The following is a 22,352-nucleotide window of genomic DNA, read 5'->3' as shown; positions in this document are numbered from 1 at the left end:
ACTTTGCAAGACAACTCACAAAGCAGCACCACAAGATGCTTCAGCCAGACAGCGCACTACAAATTCCTAGTGGCGAGAGCAAGAAAAGCTGTAGTACAGACTAGTTACATAGAGATGTCATTCAGCATGTCCCCAGCAAGCAGTAATGTGACAATACAGTGTCCCCATAAGAATACAACTTTATTCCCTAGATTTCTCTCTCACGGAACAATCCACACTTTCCAGCACTATATGCAGCTTTGGAAGACAGAAAAGAAAAATTAGCTCAATTCAACATCTGCTCTCAAGCATACAATGACATTTCACACTTAACTTGTGAGCCTCCTCAATACAATGCTATGTGTAGATCAGAGAACCAGCAGAGTTCTCCACAGATATCTTCCTTTTCTCCTAAGGCACTAAATTTCCTCCTGGTTAAGATGGCACAGAATAAATAACCACTTCTGGAAAGTTGTGGTTCCCTAGAAATCTTGCTTCCCAAGAAGTGTATTGTGAGGGAGTTGCACTCCCAAGAGGGATGTATAAAAGAAAGCCCAGCACTGAAAAAGCACAATGAATGGAAATCTGTTCACTAAAATGAGAGAAGTTGAAACTTCCCCCAGAATAAGCTCCGCAATTTTAAGAACGCCAGCACCTCTCCCTATATATATGCTCTACCTACCAAGCAAATTACTCTAGCCTAAAGGAAATCAGTCCCAGAAATGTAAAGCTGGAGAATCACAAACTTAATTTTAAAAAGTAAGTAATAAAGATGTTTACCTAAAGTGTAAAGGTTTAAAACCTGACAACTGTCTCCCCTATATTTTCATTTTCTTACCCACCACAGAGGATTACTGCTAAACAAGAAAACATTTTTCCCTTTTATGCAACAAATCATTAAGGTTCTCAGACAGGAAACCACACTTCACTGTTTTCTTTTCTAACAGCAGAACATTGACTCATACCACTACAAAGCATGGAAGTAAAACATTTCTTTTAAAAAGGCAGTCACGGCTTGAACTTTGTATCTCATGGTACAGGTATTTTAGGATAACTTTTAGGCACACTTAAGTTTGACACACACATGCCACCCTCTTTAGCCCTCACCATCAAGTATCATTTCTCTTACTGCACTTTGCTCTGTGGCCAGGCATACTAGGAAAAAGATCTAAACATTTATAAAACACAACAGGTTCTACTGCCAGGTTAAGATTTAACCATTCGCTTAATTGCACAATGAAGCCCACAGAGGATACTGAAGAGAAACTACATTCCAGCACTTCCTGCTGAAAACACCGAAGAGCAGCTGATAAAAGCATTTTATCGAAACAGCACATTCAGCGTTCTCATTAACCAGAGAATTTCTATGCAAGACAGTGCCATCCAATGCAGAACAATATCTAGAAAGTCACTAAAAGGTCACGTGGGTGGTGGTAGATCTGCAGCAGCTTTGATCAAGCAAAGCACAATCTAGCAGTCACATTTTTACCAGAAGAAAACAGTATCCATACTAAGACATTGATCTTGCTCTGGGGTAAGTTCTGCTGCTTGACATCATCAGCTTCATGTCCCTGACTCTACTCTAGACTCACTGTTGCAACCAAAAGCCAATTCCCTCTGTATAAATGAAAGTCAGAGTAAAACTGAACCATATTTACCCACAAGCTAATGACATCAAGCATCAATGCTAAGTAAAAGCTACTTAGCACAGGACCTAGCTCAGGAAGACAAAGATAAATCAAAATACCAAAACTGAATCTTCAGAAATTCTTCCCAAGCTTAAAAGCAGAACAGCCACTACAAATAAACAGATTCTAGAAAGTCACTCTGTGGAAACCTAGTAATAGTAGACTATCACAGTGGTGCATGCACAAGGAAAGGGCAAGAAGATCAGCACAAGGGGAGACTTGGCTTCCAAATCAAGTCTCTCACAATGATTTACATGAATAATTTGCTATCCAAAATTTTAATTTTGAAAAAGTCAAGAAAGTCAGTCGTAGACATACTTGGTATATAGAGAACGATGGTTCTCTCTTGCTCAGTACAGTAAAGTCCAGCACAGCAATTCCTCACACCTGGATCTTCCACATAACCATGAAAGATTTTTATCTGTTGTCCGGAGAGATGAATTTCCTTTGGAAACAGAAAGTATTCCTCCTTCAGGACATGCACTTCCATGTGCTAGTAAGACATGAATATGAAGCTTGCTAATAAACTAAAGAAGAACAAAATAATTGGAATTTTTTTGTGAAACTCAGAACCAAATCAAGAATTTTCTACTGGCTGGATAAGACCTTGTGGATAATTTAGGACAAATATTTCTGATAAGATGCAAGTTTCTAACATGGACTGTAAAGATTTAAAATTTTTAAAGCTACGAAAAACAGTAAACCCAACTTAACTGGCTTCCTGAAATAACTGGACCGTTCAACAGCAAACAATTTGCCACCAAGACAATGGGAAACAGGAAAAAAATTCAGTCTTCATCTTCAACTTTATAAACTTTTGAAAGGCTATTCTCTAGGACAGAAATATTTGTGGAGCATTAGTTGCAGAATTTGTCAACAGAAAAATAAAGGGCTCTGTGAAGAATTCACTGTAATTTCACAAATGTGATAGCAAAAGTATGGGACACAAACACTCATAAGTATGGGACACAAACACCAACCTGCATGTAGGAGTGAGGTTCCTTTGATAATTAATTTCAGTGAAAATTAAGACCATCAAGTATTCATTCAGACAAACATGTCTATAATGGTGCACCTTCATTATAGATCTTGATAACAAGAACCGTTGCCCATGAATCTCATACATTTTCATTGACCCAGCTGCCATGTGTACAGGGGATCTCCCCTTAACAACGTTCAAGAGATTACCATGGCTTGGCATGATGCAAATTTTCGCTGCAGCACTGCGATTTCACTCTCACAATACATATTCTACATTCCTTGTAGTTTTCTGTCCCAAGTGTTAAGTGTTGCTTGAGTCTCAGGACACTGATAAGCGCGGCACACGTCAGATAGAAAATCTGTGCAAGGGCTGCAGCAGGATAAAGCAAGAGGACTGATCAATCACAGAACTGCACCCTAGTCCCCGCTTTTTATCCCCCATTAATGTAATCCTGAGGTTGGCAGAACTTAACTGTTAATACATCAACTGTTTCAGTTATCATGTCCTGAGGATTGACTCTGCTAAAGCTGAGAGGTGAGGGCTTCTGAAATTCTCAAGTATGCCCGCAGACTATTTTGAGACAGATTTTCCCCAGTCATCTGACAGAATAAAAGAATTTGTGTGAAGTAACAAGCAACACAATGACATGAGTTCAATCATTAAATGGCAAAGCGAGTATGCTCGCCATGGAACTGCATGGGACTAGCCTCATTCTGATGCTCTCATATGAATCAAAGTGAGCATTAGGACCTGAAATAAAATTCAAGCAGCTTCAAAAAAGCCAAAACTTTAGAGGTGCCAAGCTTTCCTTCTCAACAGTAACTCTTACCTACTCCATCATATAATGTGCATGTAATAGCACATTTCCTTTATTAGTTTTTCCAGTTATCTCCCTTCATCTTCCAGAAAAAATAAAACAAAACCAAATCCTTCACCTTCCAGCATGAGTAATGGGAATCTAGCATATGCCTCTCATGAGCCAGTCCTTTAAGTTCAAAAGCACTCAGCATACGTCACTTCAGTCACTTTCTCAAAGGCTATGGACATATCAGCTATGGTCCATTCTTAAGGAATACGACTCATGGTGGGCACTTCTTAACAACACAGCTGCAGAATACCCAGAGCAAGATAAGACATTTTAGAGATCCACCCACCCAGTGGAATTCCAGTGTCTAGTATTTTCCCAGCTTCTGTGCAATGGATGTCTCTAACCCTAGTAAGTTTTTCCAGCAAAGATTCTCAACTAGAGTTACAGAGTGGGAATTCCAAAGCAACTGGCTATGTACAGACATATCAGCATTCCCTCCAACAGAGAGATGAAAAGGAGAAAATTCCTGAGGATTTGTATCCTCTGCTCTGCTTTCTGATTCCCAGCCTCCCCCTTGCCTTGGAATAAGCTCTGTAAAGCAGTATCTGTTATGTACAAGAATCTCAGCTCCCTTCCTTTGGAGAGTTTCCCCATAAAAGCGAAAGGCAAATCCCAGGACAGAGACAGATGCTGGGGAGGAGGTCGCCTTAGGATGACTCGCCAGAAGCAAGAGAGGTGGCAGCTTTCTTCTTAGGGCGGGCTTTTACACTTCTCACTGGAAGCTGAGGAGAAAGAAGAGAGGCATCTTAGGCTGGTTTGTTTTAACATCTAAACAGAAAGACGCAGGAATGCGGAGTGAAAATAGGACAAAACAACTACAACATGACCCTATTCATGTCATCTGCTGTCTCAAAAGGCTATTTAACAGTTCCTTTTTTTTCATTAAACAAATCACTCAACAAGTCCATCAATAGCAACCAGGAGAAGACATTCCATAACAGGCTACGTACAGTAGTGAAGTCAAAGCCAGCTGTCCAAACAAAAGGTTAAACACAGATATTTCTAACTGCTAACAATCACATAACATTTCACTGCTCTAACTCTTCTGCTTCTTAACTTCCAGTTAATCACCAGTGCAATTCTCCGAAAGCTGTAGAAGCATCCGGAACTAATTTGCACACTTTACTGCTTTATCTTTCATGCTACATATTAGCAAGAAGAGCACATTTACTCATCTACGATGCATTCAGCCTTGGTTAGCATCTCAGAGATCCCAGTCAAAGACCCCCTACAAGTCCTACATCTGACCCAAAGATCCAACAGTCTGAGCATAAAACCCAAAACGCTGCAAAGGGCTTCATCGGTATTTTTGTATCACAATAAACAGCATAGAAGAGTTCTTTCTGAATTTTCACTATTTCACTTTGAAAAGTCCTCACCAGGAAACTCGGACTCAAATTTTGAGCCTCTTGTTTCCCTGCTCCTGTCTAATGCAGTAGACAAGAAAGAAGAGGAGTCAACTCAGAAAAAAGACATAGAAAGATCAAAGTTAAATTAAAACACATCTTTGGACACAGATGTTCATCCTTGGAGAAAATCAAAAGCCACCTTGGACCTGGTCCAGTGAACTGGCTCTACAAGAGCAGTGGATTTGAACCAGATGAATTCAGAGATCCCCTCCAACCTCAACTATTCTGTGATTCTATTACAAGGACGACTTGAGCACATGCCAAGTTTTCCCGTACACTGTAAAATCAGATTAACAGTACAACCTAAAATCATGCTCTAAGCAAGTACCTTCCTTCAAACTATTTAATATATAGCCAGAATAGCTTGACCATGTGAGTCAGTTATATAGCATTTTTTATCTTAGATAAAATTAGTAACATTAGAAGTCCAAGTCGAATCAAGCAAATAGGGCCCCAACTTTGTAAAAAGGGAGAAGCATTTTATTATGTACAAATCAAGCCATAAGAAACATTCAAGTAGGAGTCAAGACCTGGGAAGCATCATCCCAAAACACATTTTCTACAAAACACACCTGAAAACAAGATTGGTAAGCTTAAATGATTCTTGGACACAACTGCACCTACTTTTGTGTATGGTTTATTTTAATAAGAAGAAACCAGGCATCTCATATCCCATTTGGATGGCCGTAAACACCTTGGATCACCACATGAATATAGGAAGACAACTGAAGAATCACTAGTTACTCAAACTTCAAGAAAAAACTCCGGGAATGGGGAAGGCAGGGAGTGGTGTAATTCCCCATAACTTATGTTAAAAATCAAGGCAGACCTAAGAGGGTAGACAACTGCTGCATTTAGATGAAGAGAAGTGACTCTCCCAGGGATAAATGTCTCTGTTATATATTCAGACTGTAGCAGACAGCAGAGAGGATACTGTCAACAAAACACATTAAAAATCTATAGCTCCACCCTTCAACACAAAACCCGAATGAAAGAACAGCTGGGTTCTGGCTTATGACAAAAGCTTACTGGCATGATAAAAATGCAAAAGCTAAAGACAAGTATAGCAAGTAGACAGCAAGTCCTCTGATACAGGACTTAACTAGCAAAGACAGTCCAACAAAATTTAAATGTACAGCTTCTAAATGCTGAGACTATAAAGGTAGAGCCTTCCAACCAAACTCACATACCAATGTCAGTGCTGGAAATTATCTATACACCAACTCACCTCAGCTTTCATCACCTTTTTAGGAGTTTTGAGGCTCTGGGTACGTTTAGGAAGTTTGTCTCCTGCATCTTCATCTGATGGATCTGTTCTAGTATCTGGCGGGGTTCCATTAGATCGATGTGCCACACTGCTCTCCTCTCCTGAGGAGTAACAGGAAGCTAAGGAACAAGAGCAAAAGTTTTAACAAATTTAAAAACTTTTAACAAACTTTTAAAGAATCTCATGAGGCTTAAAATGCCCCATCCTCATGGAATACATGACAGAGATGTCAACCATCCTGAATAATGATAATGGCGTAAGTACAGAAATACATATTAAATGAGAAGGCTCTAGGGAAGACAATTCAACTTCTCCCAGATAATCGACAATCTTGTACTTCTTTCTGAGACCCAAGGCTCAGGGAAGCTCTCCTGGCTCACTATCTGAGGTCTCATACAATGGGCCCAGCAGGTGCTCTGTACCTGAGTCTTCAATAGTTTCCAGAAGACTCGCACCAGAGGGGCGCAGCTGTGGATCACGGCTTCGCATATGCACAGTATCTTCATCTCGGATCAGAGTGAGATCCTGCATGCTGAAACTTCGAAGCTTCTCAGACAAAACTCCCTGGCCCTAAGAGGACATAAAATTAAGGTGAAAGGCACCTCACCAAGATAATCTCACATGGGATCATTCATTCAGAAGAGGAGCAAAGGTGCCCTATTCCCCATTAGAGTACCCTGAAAAAAAAAAAAACAGAGAAGGGAAAATGTATGCTCCCAAGAACAACTAAGAGGTTAAAGTAAAATCCACTCCACTCTCCATCTACTTTTTCTAAGTCAAAGTATGGGATTAACTGCAGGACAAACTGAAAAGAAGGAAAAGGAGATTAGGGCCAAACAAATACTAGTATCTCTAACACACCCAGAAACTGCTGGTACACAAAGATAAACTGCTGGAGAATTCCTGAATGTTACCAAAGGCATTGCATTACCTTTGCAGCTGCAGTAACTGCTGCATTGGCAGCAAGGTTTAACCCTCTCTTGCCAACTCGCATCATGGTTTCGTAGCTCTTGTCACAAGCCTGAGTAATGTATTCATCAATTTCCTAGGAATGCAACATGGAACATGGCATTCAGCTCCTCGTTATAAACATGATCAAAGTTTCCCCATCATCACCCTTAAAAACACAAAGCTCATCTGGACACTCTTTTTTCTGGCTACTAGCATCAGGTATCATTGGTCATATAACTCGAGCTTCTCTACTAATTACAGAAAGCATGTAAATGCAACTTTAAATTACAGCATGCTATTTTCATATTATAACAACCGAAACAAAGCAGTTGCTTATACCAACAATGTGAAAAAACAGACTGGCTACAGAATATGCCACTCCTATCATGATTCAAAAGACTTAACTACTGACGGTGACTGTAAGGGCTCACGACACTGGGTTAGCCAAACAAGCTTTCTAAGCATTAGGCAAACTACTGGCTACACTGCAATCTTCAGTAAGCTGCAGTATGACATCATTGTCAGACACAGAATCATTCTGCATTCACTAAGGTCAGCACAAGCAAGATTCACTGATTTCAGTTTTTATTGTGGCATAACTGAATTAGAAGTCAGTCAGTTCCCAGTCAGGTCAGTATCTTCTGACAACAGGCAAGTACCTTCTCCTTATTGGAGAGCGTTGGGTGCACAAACTTCCTGTAGAGGACACTGGAGCCCTTGGTGTAAGGGGAGAGCAGCCAAATCACAAATGCGATTTTCAGCTCGAAATAAAAGGGAAACCTGAGAGAAAGAGCAATGAAAAAAAAAAAAAGAAGAAGAGAGAGAAAGATGGAGAACTGGAATCAAGATCAACACAGAGACAGATGGAGGTAACTAGCAGAGAGCAGCACAGGCAGAAAGAGTGTAGGCAAGGTAAAGACTCAGAAACAAAAGAATCAATTATTCAGGTCCGAAAAGTAGAACCCTTTTTAGAATCCTAGGACATACCTTCTTCGAGTATCATTTACTTCATCCATAGCCATGAAAACTCCATAAACAGGGCATCTCTCAGCCCTGCAAACACACCAAATTATAATCTGATAGCTACTCTCATCATTCTGAAGTTTCTTCAGAGAGCATCTAGTAGATGTTAATATTACATTAGTTTCCCTTCTCAATTTCCAAAATTTTCAACCATGTATCTTAATAATGTCATGCTCCTGCTAAAGTTGATGGCTGTTTCTGAAACTTCTAAAGGTACTCCTCAGATAAGACACAAAAGCAGGGCCAGTGTAAATGAAAAAGAGCAGGCAGGCAGAACCCAAGCCTGTCATCTCTAACCCTTTACCAAATAAAGTCTGGGAAGATACAACAGCAGAGATTGAAACAAGTGAATCCAAAGTCTCTACTGACTCAATTAATAGGAAGAAACTTCTGTTTTCAGAAGTCCTTTATGAGAATAAGCTAAAGTTCTTGTACTTTTTTGATCTTGTCTGCTTTTCAGGTCTTATGCAGGTAGAAACAAAGCTGCTGAGCACTTTTGTGCTCAGGGCATGTATAGTACTTCATGATTGTTTAGAAGATGAAACTCTTTACCAACATTGTTTCACAGACGTATGCAAAGCTCAAACACTAAAGCAATGAGACAACTGAAGACACCCTGTTTCAAAGGTTCAGCTGAAGGCCTGTAACAGTGAATTTTCAGTTTTGGAGGGCTCCATATTGCCAAGCATGACACAGAGCACTGAAAGGAGTAAGAATCTGCTTCCTTCTATTCAGTCTTCCCACCCTCCCCTATTGGAAGTTCATCAAGCAAACCACTAACACCACAGACACGCATGTGATCTGCTCTCCCAGAAAGACTGTCAAAGCAAAGTAGGTCCCTTCCTTCTACCATTTCTTTAAGGTGTCTTTTAGCCTATAATTTTTCAAACTGTACCAGTTCACATTAACAGCTTCTCAAAAATATTAAACGTTATGAACGAATGAAGATCCTTTTACAGATACTCTGCATTTACCCTAACTTTACAAGCAAAGGAGTCAAAACAGCTAAGATGGCAGCTACTACCCACAGTATCTAGAAACCTGCTGACGCTTCACAGAGATTGAAAACTTCTAAAAGAGACACAGTTTATTCTCAGCATCTTAACACTTCTCCTCTCTGCTTAAAAAAAAAGGCAAAAATCCAAAAGAAGGACACAGCAATAACAAAACACCAAAACGTGCAATGCGTCACCAAGGAACTCACCAAGAAAGAACAATGTCTGTGAGGGTTTCTGCAGTGGTGAAAAAGGCAAACACAATCCAGTACATCATCCACTTCACCTGCAAAAGAGCAATCACTCAATGGACATACATGAGAACCCAGAAAAAAAGTGAAATATCTCCTCAGTATAAATAACTCATCTCCACACATTAAGACAGATTCAAAAAGAAGGCATGTTTAATCTGTAATGGAGAGGGACACATACTAAATGGTACATTTTAGTCTGAGAAAACACGTAGGATTTTACTGTTCTCGAAAAAGATAAACGCATACAGATACATTGATGAATGCATGCCCTGGAGCAACATTATGGTGCAACAGTGTTAAGGTCCCAAATGGACTATCCAAAAGGATTTATCAGTTTACTTCAAGAAGTTATACTCGTCCACATATCATGAATACTTTAAAATATATATATACATGCACATATGTAAAAGTTTAAGTTTCAGCTGCAGCCCTGTATTTTCCTGATGTAAAGCTTTTCCTTAGGAAAAAAGAAAAAACAACAAACCAAGAAACATTATTTTGCTCTAACTCACTGATAAGCATTCTTTGCCTTAATCATTAGTCCCAGAAATTACACAAGCAATTAATTTTTCTTTTCAAATAAAGGCTCGCTGAGAGAGGTAAAAAAAAAGCAAAGAACGCGCCACATCAACCTAATCTTCTTGTTTAAGGTTTAGAGTATACGTATGTACCATCATGGCACATTTGGAGGCCTTTCATCTATCTCACTCCCTTATCTTGGGCAGTATTTCTTTCAAAGCACAAAATAATTCCCCCCTAAACAAACACAGATGCACACTCCACTGTTTCAGTAACTGGTTTCTCAGCTACAAGCACACTACTCCTCGAGAGCATCATCAGCTGAACTACAAGGGAAATCGCTAGTTTTCTATCCTGTTGAGAATTAAAAAGGAGCATAAGTCGCAGAGAAATGAAGAGGATCCCTTAATTAAAAGCAGTTTAACACTCTTAGTATCATCAAGAATGGGAGAAAAGAACTAAACTGAATCAGGGAAATGCCACATATTAAATCCACACGTTAATCTATATATTAAAATTACATGAACAATTATGTTCATACAATAATGACATGTTGACAGTTCTTGTTACAACAAATATTATAAAAGCAGGTATTTCCTCAAACTTGCATGTGGTAGAAAATTTGGTGATTTGTTCTTGAAGGACCCTCCACAAGTTTCTCATAAAAGAAAATTAATCTGCCTCCAGCTGCTCTAACACAGTGAACGCTTTAGAAGATACTGGTTAGTAATCCAAATTAGTTCCACTTTATTGTAAACTTTCTTTTTCAGAACAGAAAATAGCAAAACTTGCATTGTATGGCTCTCTCCTGCCTTTTTTTACCCTTGTATCATCAGTCTGGACAAGACCAGGTGTCATTCAGCTGATCTAAAGCAACTTTTTGAAACAAATTATTAAGTCCTTGGTGCAGCAAACATGAATCTTGTATGAAGAACAGTGTGAATGATGATAAATCTAAGTCTGCAAAAATGGATCTAAAGGGGTGAGAGATCTCAGAAAAACTATACACTGGTAAATCTTACTTCAGCATTAGGCAAAATGAGGGCAATAACAGTAACAAAAGCAACTAACAAATACCTACATATATGTAACAAAATGAAGATTATGGGGTTTTTTCAGAAAAAAAAACCAAACCCCCAAGCGCAGCAAAACTCTTAGGTTTTCATAAGGCTGTGCTAGCTATAGTGTTTTCCTTACAGCGCAAGGGCATATGAAGCTCCTAAATAGTTTCTAACAGGTCTATACAAACACTTAAAGAAACAAAATCATCAAGGGTAAAAATGAAGGGACTATTGAGGATTAACAGTTGGTTAAAAAAAGGAAACAAAGGATAAAATAAATGGCCACTTTTCACAATGAGGAAAGTTACCAGTGGAATCCCACAGGAATCAGTGTTGAGATCTGTGCTGCTCATCTTCATGAAACATCTGGAAAAGGTTGCGAATAGTAAGATGACAAATTGTGCAGAAGGTACTTTTCTATCCAAGAAATCAGGTAGGAGTCAAGTAAAGAATTCAAAAAAGGATCCTGATTGATCTCTGGCTGACATTTTGTCTCTAAATGGAACTAAATACAAAGCAATGAACTTACAGTGTCTGCTTTTTCTTAGTGAAAACTATTGCATTTACATATATTAGCAGATGTCACTCAAAAAGGGTTACTGTAGGCAGCCTGACTGTAAGTTTAGTGCCCATTTTTTGCTCTGCTAGCAGAATGCTCAGGCGTATGAACTGAGAACAGAAGACATGGTTTTGTTACTGTGTAAATAAATTTCATGTTCACATCTTTGATACTGGACACAGGTCTCTTGCCTCGGTCTCCTTCTGTCACCCTTTACCCTCTGCTCTAAAGCCAAAGAAAAAAAGAAGTATAGCTCCTAAACAAACGAAAAGGATCCAACTTCTAGAAGTCCCTGCAGATGACCGGAAACTAAAAGAGCAGAGAGCAGATGGGAAGAAGCCTTTTTTTTTTTTTTTTCTCTTATGACGTATCAGAAACACCTTCCAAAACTGAGAGATAAATGAGGCTGCATTTTTTTTTTTCAATCCACTAAAAGCAGTTAGGTTTTTGCTGCTTAGCCTGATGCTCATCAGCTTCAGGTAATGGCACATATATAGTCTCCCTAACTTGCACAAAGCACTTAAATGAACCCAGCAAATGCAAAAGCATAGTTGGAATGTAGACTTGACCAACGCTGAAGACGACATGTAAAATGAAAAGAAACTGCTTTTAGGACAATCTGAGCTATTAGAAGCAGTTTGCCACAACCGCTCAAGGATTTATCCAGAATTTTTATCATGGTGGTAGAGAAGAGTAAATTTGCACCATACTCTGATGTCAGTGATGGACTGTTCCTGGTAACTTGGTCTGTGTCAGCTCAAGCTTCAATACACCACTTCAGCACAGATACAATTGTAAGACCTTTCTCCACCACCAAACCCTAACCACTGTTGGTTCTTAAGCACTATGAACAAGCAGTAGTACATATAACAGCTGGATCTGAAAATGGGCAGTACAGCATTCAAGTTTTCATATGAAGAACTGTTTGAACAGATATTGCCTCCTCTGCTCTGTTTTTCCCCCCCATCTTTCCACTTGTGTTGAGAAGGAAGAAGCGCTCCAAACTTAAGTGAATTAGACAAATGGCAGTCCAACATCTAACTGCTTATTTCTGATGCAGTCCTCTCAAGAAGAAATAATTAATATGTAAGTTTTAGCAGTTCAAACACATTTTCTTGAACCACTCCAGTATTTTCACTGAAACTAAAAACAAGACTATATTTTCTGCTGTAGCAATCCAGACTATCTACTTCAGGAAACCTACACCACCGAATCACTGAACAAAACCCCAAAATTAATGCCATACTTTTCCACATCATAGGTCTTGTCTCAACTGATCCGCTTAGAACATCCCTTCTGTAGAGGTGACACACCACATCACAAAAAACCCATCTAGTGTTTTAAATATGGTAATTGTAGCAACGGTGTTTACAGAGAGAGGGAATGGTTCCACAAGGGAAAGAAAATGAAGTTTTGACCAACATAAAACACTGATTACAAGCAAAGCTGATAGGAAGCCACAAATCAAGCAGGATTGTTCAGCACTTTGGAAGAAAACAAAAGTAGTACTGAAAAAGCAGTAAAGGATACAAAGCAAGGAAAAGTTACAAGAAAGAACTTGTCCTGGACTTGCACATGCTTCCAGACTGCACTGTTTCCCCTGCTTTCCCTTCCTAACTCAGCATCTTCTGAGAAAAAAATAGCCCACGTTTAAGGTTTGAAACCTCCCATTTCAGTAAGCACCCATCCTCGGCAGCTTTTCCAGAGACGACTGGAGCTGCTGCTGGGGCGGCCTGGCTGATCCGAGCCCCTGCGGAGCCGGAGACAGGCCAGGGGCTTAGGAGGCGGCCGCAAAGGACGAGGCGGGCACTGCGCCGGCACGGCGAGCCCGTACTCACATATTCCTTTACGTTTTTCGTCTTCACGGCCTTGTAGGAGGAGTACGCGGGGTAGAGGGTGCCGAAGATCAGCCTACGAGAAGAACAAACCCCTCAACGCCTCGCGGCGGCCCGCGGACGCTCCCCCCGGGATGCCGATGCGGCGTGATGCCGGTGTCCGGGCGGGGCTCAGCCGCCCTCACCGCGGCACCGCCCGTGGGCCGCAGCAGCCCGCGCGGACCCACCCGTCTGCGGCCGCAGCCGCCCGCAAGGGCGCCCGCCCCACAGCCGCCGCTTCCCGGGGCGCGGGGCCCCTCGGGGCAGCACCGACGCCACCGCCAGAGCCCCGCTCTGGGTCGCGGCCCCCGAGGGACCACCGGAGATGGGACCACCGGGGATGGGCCCCGCGCAGCGGCCCGCAGCTCGCCGCGCCCCGGCCGCACGCACTCACACCACGAGGCGAGAGATTATCCAGGAGACCATGGCGGCACCGGGCGCGGCTCAGAGCTGAGCAGCGGCGGGAGGCGCCTCTTAAAGGGCAGGTTCCTGCAGCAAGCGCAGCTCCGCCCCTTGTGCTCGCATAGGAGGAGCCGACGCGGCCGAGGGAGAGGCCGCAGAGCCCCGAGCATCCCGCCCCGCTGCGGAAGCCCGGCGGTTCGCGCGGCCCTCCGGGGGAAAGTCCCGCTGGCAGCAGGTCTGGAGGTGCGGCGTGTACCCGGGAACGGAGCCCCACCAGCGGAACGGCAGCAGCGGGGTAGACGAGTGCCGTTGCTGGAACGACGGCAGTAAATCAACATGCGCAAAGTGAGGAAAATTACAGGAGAGCGTTCGATTGAGATCACGGGCACTTAGGGAGACAGAGTAATAGAGACCACAGAGGAAGCCATCTTTCCTCCAGTTGCCTCCTCCAGGGAAATCAAGACAGCTATTACATGCTGCAAACAGGGTAGTTAAGTGTAAAAGCGTTTCAGAGATCCACGGCTCTGAGTTTCACCCAAAACCGGATGCAAAACAAAACTCGAGTAGCGATACTGCCGTTTGCGCTATCAAGCCGGAAGAATAAAGGCTGTTACTTGTAGTTTCCAGGTAATTTCAGTGTTGCCAGATACTCTTCCTCGAAAGCAGAGAGCTCAAGAATTACTTTGTTAATGACACAAACAAGGCTGAACAGTGTATGTGTGTTTGGGAACATACTTAGTGCAGGGTGGGAAATATGTATGCTTAAACATAGCGGAGTACTGGAAACTGTTGTGCTTTAACAGCTCACCAAGGAATACTGTTAAGAGAGTCTTCCTCCTCAGTCAACGCCAGAGTTCATTAATGGGTCTCTGGGAGTCTGTATATGTATCACAGGCAAGGATTGATTAGGCCCCTATACAAATCCCTGAATCACACTGAGATAACCATTACATAAGCTGTTTTTTAATGGGGAAAAAAATCGCTAGAAATCTACTATCGTTATTCAGCTAACAAAAAAAAAAAACCACAAACAAACAAACCCCAAAACAAACAAACAAACAAGCACACAAAAACCATGAAGGAAGGCACTATGAACTATGGCAAAGTCTCATTAGTTGCTAATAGTTGCTTTATGAAAAGAAATGAGACCAAGGAAAGAGTCAGAATAAAAACAAAGAGCTATTTGGGAAGAATTTTCTCACGAATGCATGAAATTCAGTATAATGAGCAGTGATGACAAATACAAAACGTTGACAACTTCCCATTACATACAAGAGATGAAAATGCTAATGTCTCTACAGACAGTGACAAAGAACGTTTTGTCACAGTCTGCTTTTGGATATGAATGGCCACAAAATGATTGCATAAGGGACTGCACAATTTACACCACTGATGGCATAACTGACCTACTAATAGGATAAAAGGAATCTGCTTTCACACGCTCAGATAACACCAACACACAAAACCTTCAACAAAATAACTACTTTTTAAACTGCATCAGTTTCCTATCAGTGACCAGCACAGCAACAGGTCTGTTACTTGAGTAATTTGTGCTCATGTGAGTGGAAGATGCAAACAGAAGAGGGAAAATGCAGGGATCAGATGAGTAACACATATGACAGTGTGAGAATGCTAAATAACTGCAGCATGGCTAAGTGACACCTAAACAAAATGTGCCTTTCTGTTCTATGCTATTTAATGTGCCAAGGGGCAGTATGAAAATCTACAGTGCATAAGACAGAAATGGTGATAAGAACAACAGAATCTCAACATCAGGAGAAAAGGTGGTGGTGTAAATATAAGTGGCAGCTCACTGTTAAGTAGCATGTTGAGCTTTAGAACAACTTCAGAAAAGGTATTTTAAGCTAGCAATTTACACTGAGCAATAACAAGTTCAATTTTTTTCCATACTGTAAATAAAAATGAAAGATTAATTAATTAGTTTACCTTTCCACGGAGAGAAACTATTGGTAATTTAAGAGCTAATTTTGGAACAAAAGTCAGCTGCAGGTTAAGCAAAAATAAAAATATTTATTAGTAGTATTCTTTTTATTAAGTTATTAACAATATTGTATAATGCTGAATAATTAAAACCTTAATTACTACCCAGGAAAGCAACTCATCAATTGTTTTCAAATTAATGCTGTATAGGTTTTTTTGCAGATATACTACTACTGAAACAACTCATGATAAACTTGTGTTCTACAAATGGTCCAAATAGGTCACCAAATACTTATCCATCTCCTATGGCTAAATAATGAAGCATGGAAATCAAACAAGCTGTTCCTTGAGTAGAGCAGCTTAAGCAAAGCTACATTAAGAAGAATGCCAGGTCAGATCCAGAGATCCTGCTGAAGCTGAGGTTCAGGCAGAAGCTGCTACGATGAAAAGCAAAAGCAATTCATCAGGGCTCAAGAATAGAGGGTTCCCTCTGGAAAAGTTTAGCAGACTAAATATGGGTCTTAAGAACAAAGATGAAGTGGAAGAGCACAATGGGCACCCTCTCTGAAGCACAAAGGTGCAGACTGTAGTGGGAGAGTATCAAAAGCTGAAAAGTAAGGAAAACAGAAAAAGTGCAAGCTGACAGCCAAAAATGACACTGTCAGAGGTAGGGCTCTGGAACTGGAAATTATTCTGAGACCATTTCTTTACTGGTTTTGCTTTGTGAATGAAAGGCTATTCTCTTAGAAGACACCTTCCTAGAGGAAACAGCTGTATTTTGTTGTATCCAGATCTTGAAACTTTTCCTATTAGACTATATAAAAGAGCAGAGATAAAAGCTCCTCCAAGGCAGGGGAATGAGGGAGCTAAGAGAGAAAAGAAAGGTGATTTCTGCCTCATAATTTTTCAAATATCTGGTGGGAACATGCAGCTCTTCTTCAAAGGTTGAGAACAGGAATCTTAATGACACTGCCAGTTGAGAGGAAAGAAACTGTGGGCTGATTTCAGATTCTGAGATGCACTGTGAGACCACAAGCAGGCATTGGCATGCATACCAGCTATCATGCGAAGTTTGGGAAACACTGAAGTTGACAATCAGAAAATTCCTTACCAGTAACCAGAACTAGGAAGATGCATTTTCAGCAGGCCCTTCTGTACTATGCTTCACTCACATGCTGTGTAGTTTCACAATCATTTTCCACTGAATCAATGCTTACAATGCGTGCTTGATGCATGAATAAATCACTAGTGTGTCATGCACCTCTACCAATACCTCTTAATTGTAGAAGTTCAGAGCTATCAAAGGGCTATCAAGAATGAGGAAGAAGGAAATTACACATACAGGGGAGCAATAGTTTTAAAAAATATCTATGCATCATAACTTCATCTTATTTGGACTGTAGGTAAATTCAAGTTACTGCTTAGCATCTAACTTTGCTGTGCCAATTCTGATTCCACATCCTCAGGTTTTACAAAAGGCCACCTAAGAATCTTTCAGAGAAATGACACATGGAACATAACTTTCCACGTATTAGGTACTTATTTTTTTTCCTATATTTATGCTGCCTGGTACAGTTGCCTCAGAGTAAAGATTTAGGTTTTGTAAAGTTAAACCTTGCACGCCATTACATTTTTATTCAGTATCAACAAAACGAAGTTTCTTGGTTAAAAAGAAGTGAAATCTTCAGACTGGGGACATTATGGAGACATTACACCTTTGCATGGCTGAGCACACACCAACCTTCAGTATTGTGACTGCAATCTAAATTGGCTCTGGCAGGACAACAGCCATATACTCCTGAATTCTTGCTTCATCTTGTCTGTAGTTACACAGGACATTGGATAGAAGACAGCCAGAGTTTAAAGCCCATATTCAGAAATGGTGCTGGCCACTGTCTCATGCACCTCCATTGGCAAAAGAGCACTAGGTAGAACAAGTATGATGACTGCAGCGAACTATATTAAGACATGTAACTCAAGTTTTTACTCTCCCTCTGCTAAAACCCCTCTGATTTATGATGTCTGCTTTAATCTGCTTACATTCTACGTAACATAGCAGCTGAAAATCTTGAACTAGAAAATACTGTGATAAAAACTACTGATTATGTATCTTAAGTCAATTTTATAATCACTGGCTGGCTACTTGTGGCATAAGCTCTGTATATGTCAGAATAATTTGATGATCTTTAAGGTCTCTTCCAATGTAGGCCATTTTATAATTCTATGGTGTTTTTTAATTTTAATAATCCCTCTGATTTTGGCTGAATATTGCTTCAGGTTGATTGTACTCCATGATTAATAAAGAAAGAAATTCAAGAGACAGAAGCACTACCTGATAGACTCAAACTAAACAAAGGTTTATAATGAGATGCAAAACTGTTATTGTAGATCACTGCGATCAAAATCACTCATTGTAGGAAGATCCATGGATGGCAAGGAGAGGGAATTCTGCAAACCTGAGACACTTATGGAAGCACTTGGTTTTATTGCAAGGGTCATGGGTAACAGGGCCTGCCTACAGCCACCAGCCTCGGCTGAAGGGAAGCCCCAAGGAGAGAGAGGGGGGGGGTAAGAACTAAGAGGTGAGAGCACGGTAAGAGAGTAAGGTAAAAGCAGGGTAAGAGAGGTGGCAGGGGTAAAGGAGGTGAGCAAGGTACAGTAAGAGAGTAAAGTAAGAGATGTAAGTGGTAGAGTGTAAGGTAGGAGCAAGAGAGATTAAGGTAAGAGAATGAGGTCCTTGTAACAATACATTTTATCTCATTTTGTGTTGAGTATTCTGATTTACATAGACCAAGTGGCAAGATGCAAAACCTACAAACTTTGCATACAGCCTTTAAGAACTACTATATTACCATGTCATTCTGTATTCTAAAGACTACTTTTCTTATCTGTCTTTTCCAGGATACTTTTAGGGACTACTCCCTTGAGCCCCTCTGTTTGCTATCATCCAACTCATCACCAGCTAATCACTGTCTTCCTGCCTGGCATGCCTACATCTCAAAACTAGCTTTCGTTTCTATTTCACTCACAAGTTTTGTATTTTCAGTATCTCTTGCCAGGCAATCATATTGGTAGGCTTTTCCTGTTTCACCTTTCCCAACAACTCATGCTACTGTATTAAACATAGCCAAGTCTCTGCCTTTTTGATCTTTATCCAATTCTAATGGATATCCAATTAACATGCAAATGAGGGAAACAGCTATACTTAGTCTGTATGCAGAGAGTAAACAAAAGCGCACAAGAAATTGTACACAACAGAATACAGTGAAGCTGAATGATTCATGGGTCTGGAATAACCCTTTTTATCTCTAGCAGACTGAATTAGCCCATATTCACAGGATAGCTGCAAGCCTATGAGGCAGCAAAAGCCTGTGACTGGACTTTGCACCCAATAACCAAACTGAGAAGCTGCTAGAATGCCACACGTCAGTGAACAGAACTCCTGTTGCCATAACAACCTCCAAGGTCAGAAACCACAGAACTTTTACCACCCCATGCATATCTCCGGTGGTGAGGGCATCACCCAGCCTGTTAGGAAGACTGAGATGGGAAGCACAGTACAAGAGACATGTTTTATGATAAGACCCATCCTCTACGCAAACTACCTCAAAGAATCAAGATATGGTAGGCAGCTTGGTGTGCTCCCAGCACATACTTCGGATGCCAGGCTAAACCACATGAGCCTGCTGGTCAAACACAGCAGGTCAAAATTAGCAGGCAGCCTACACTACTAGGGGCAGAGGTTGAGACAACCTCAAGGCAGGAAGATCAGTGTACAGGTATGAAGGAAACTGCCCAGGCTGTTACAGTAAATGACTTTTATTTTTAAAAAAATGAAATAACCGTGAACATATTAACAGGCCTGCAAGTGGCACTACCGTACAGCTGGAGATAAGGTCAATACATTTCCCCATGTACCCGGACAATGAAATCCATTGCATCGATGCTGACATTAGTAATTCTGAATACAGTTCTATCAAGCAGGAACATTTTACTTAAAATAGTTCTGGACAAAGTTGACACCAAAAGTTAACTATTCCTTCGCTTTGGAAAGGATAGATGTTTTATAGATGTTTTCAGGTAGCACTGGTATTTGGGTGAATATTACCTGCAGTCACCAGTGCAGGGAGAGATTTACAACATCTCCATGTGAGAACAGAGTTTACACTCCTTTTTACTTCTCATTCTGAGGAAGCAGGGTGGCATAGAGAGAGGAGGGAAGATAGGTGAGGTAATATGGGCAAGGGAGTTTGGGATGTCAATTTCTATTCAATTCTCCTTTGGCTGTTTTTGTGCTATTTTGGACTGCTTTCTAAAAATCACTTCTTGATTTTATTGAAAGGAAGACTAAACGTAATACACCTTTCCTTGAAAATCCAGGAACAATTGTGGTACTTCAAAAATACTAAAAATATCTACTTTCATGAAATATTAACTGTTTCACTACAAACCTATTTTTTCACTAAATACACAATTCTCTTATTTCTGGAGTCTCCCAGAGGGGAAAAAAAGTGGGTTCTCCCTTTAGTTCTTCAACTCTACAGTGTATAGAGAAACGGCTAGAAGAAGGGGAGTGCAGAGAATAGCTTTATCCTTTTCCTTGGCCTGTATCTCACACGGGAAGTTTGTTTGAATTTCAGCAGTTAGGCTACTGTTGGTCACATTCTTTCAGCAGTTATCAACCAAGTCTGCAGTAGGACAACCCATCTCTAGCACGTTCTGTCTAACTTTGTGGAGACTAACTAGGCATGAGGGAAAGAAACATCCACACTCTTTATACCATTTCTAATCGTAATATGCAGGAACACCAAATGGTTTCCATTTTCTATCAATTTGCAAAAGGCCACAGGAAAGGGATATGGCACCTTTTAGAATCTGGAATTCTGCATTTAACAGTGCGACCTTCCATTAGACCTTCAGTGTTGAGGCAGCGTAGAAAACAGTGGCTGAAGAGTGTGTGTAATACTGACCACACCAGCTCCCAGTGAGAAGCCTCTGCTCCTGCAGAGGCAGTCGTGTGCAGTCCCTGTATATACCGTGAGCAAAAGGCCTACTTGACAGGGCATTTGGAATCAGCAATTCCTACGATCTAGCTAGTTTGGATTCATGAGCTTTCAGTGTGCCAACAGCATCTTTCACTGCATGGTAGATAATGTTCTTCACCTGCAACAGGAAAAAGAATAAAAATCAACTTCTACAGACTAACAAGGAGATTCTTACATAGCTATGCAATCAGCTTTGACAGTTGAATTTGTAATAGTTGGCAAGTATACCCAAAATATGTACTCTCTTTGCTTCAGGATACCAACAGTGCAAACTTTAACTTTCAGAGATGATAAGTATTTTAAACACCTGCACTGATTCATTTTCTGGTCACCCAGCAACATATTTACTCATGTTATTTTAAGATAATTTCTTCTCCTGTGAGAGCTAGGAGGAAATGCATTATGAAGTTATATATATGAGTTTATTTTGAAAATATCCTTGTTACTCAAGTCACTTCGGTTCACATAAACCAAAGCTAAAAGATGCAAGAAAATCATGTGGTTTAATCCTATGAAAATTAAGATGATGCAACAAATCATCCTGTTGTCTTAGCATGGGGGCTAGAAATTCTTCCAATTTGTGAATCTTGCAGAAAGACAAGAACAAGATGAGAAATCCACTAGTACTCACTGCTGTCTTTTTCACAGTTACTTATTTGAAAATCAAAGTTCTGTCTTGTTTCTGATTTTTTCTGATCTACGTTTATTTGAATTCTATTTCCAGGTGTTGAATGGAACAGTTTCACCTCCTAATTGAGTGGCTCAATTGCCCTTGCTTAACTAACTGCTAAGCACCATAATCTTTTCCTGATGTACATGTGACCTCATTTTTGGTATAATTTATGTGGCTGTTATTGTCTCTGTGTATTTTGATATATAAAAAATAGACAGAGGTTTATATAAAAATATGCATTAAAAATGAGAAACAAAAAAGAAGTCTGAGACAAATGCAACCAGTATTCCTTTTCACAGGAATACTGAGTTGCACTTTGCGGGTTTTTGTTTCTTGGGTTGTTTTGTTTTTTTTTAATAGTAAGCATTATTTATTTGCAGCCTCTTAATTTACAGAAACACTTCTGCATTTGTATCATCACAGCTGAAGAGGTACAATGTTAAGCACCAGAACTAGAGTTGATCCTGCTTCTGCTTTCCTTTATAATCCCATGAAAATCCACACAGATATTAATAGCAAACTTTCACTGAATTGGTATGTGAGAATTAACATGGTAGATTCTGACATCCTTGGGTGACATCCTGGAGAATGACTATGTACTTGTGTACTTACTTTAATGAGGACAGCCATTCTGCAGATCTCCACCCTCCTTCCTTTCACATACACGTGATTACTGATACACAAAAAATGCTGACAAAAAAATTTGCAAACTGAGATACTAATGCTTCAGAAGTGTTAGCCAAACTCCAACAAGATCTCCTATGGTCCTCTCTCTGCAGAACTTACTGTCTTATATCCAGTGTACTTGTGTAGTTATTATGTTCTGTGTATAATTACTAGGCCGTCACGCTTCCTCAAACCA

The 22,352-nt window shown here is 40.5% G+C and overlaps 2 protein-coding genes across 5 annotated transcripts in view; both read right to left on the bottom strand.

Annotated features, from left to right (window-relative positions):
- Positions 1-890: 890 nt before the first annotated feature.
- Positions 891-13,908, bottom strand: REEP2 (receptor accessory protein 2). Of its 4 annotated transcripts, none has more exons than XM_066329471.1 (9): positions 13,824-13,908; positions 13,394-13,466; positions 9,372-9,448; positions 8,132-8,197; positions 7,804-7,924; positions 7,125-7,238; positions 6,616-6,763; positions 6,155-6,312; positions 891-4,239 (listed from the first exon to the last, which is right to left on the bottom strand). In XM_066329471.1, exons 1-9 carry the CDS (start codon positions 13,853-13,855, stop codon positions 4,165-4,167), a joined length of 864 nt encoding a protein of 287 aa, XP_066185568.1. In that variant the 5' UTR covers positions 13,856-13,908; the 3' UTR covers positions 891-4,164. The 4 variants fall into 4 exon arrangements, with proteins under 4 accessions (XP_066185568.1, XP_066185569.1, XP_066185572.1 ...); XM_066329472.1 differs by having other exon boundaries at positions 6,170-6,312; XM_066329475.1 differs by lacking the exon at positions 8,132-8,197.
- Positions 13,909-19,575: 5,667 nt separating this feature from the next.
- Positions 19,576-22,352, bottom strand: part of KDM3B (lysine demethylase 3B) — a 42,273-nt gene continuing 39,496 nt past the window's right edge. Inside the window, exon 24 of the mRNA XM_066329470.1 lies at positions 19,576-20,935. Within this exon, the coding sequence (XP_066185567.1) occupies positions 20,855-20,935 (81 nt within the window). The 3' untranslated portion in view covers positions 19,576-20,854. The remainder of the gene's footprint in view (positions 20,936-22,352) is intronic.

This window comes from Sylvia atricapilla, chromosome 14 (genome assembly GCF_009819655.1).
Source record: "Sylvia atricapilla isolate bSylAtr1 chromosome 14, bSylAtr1.pri, whole genome shotgun sequence".
NCBI classification, from domain to species: Eukaryota; Metazoa; Chordata; class Aves; order Passeriformes; family Sylviidae; genus Sylvia; species Sylvia atricapilla.
Note: the sequence above shows the minus strand (reverse complement) of the source record. Positions and strands in the feature narration are given on the sequence as shown.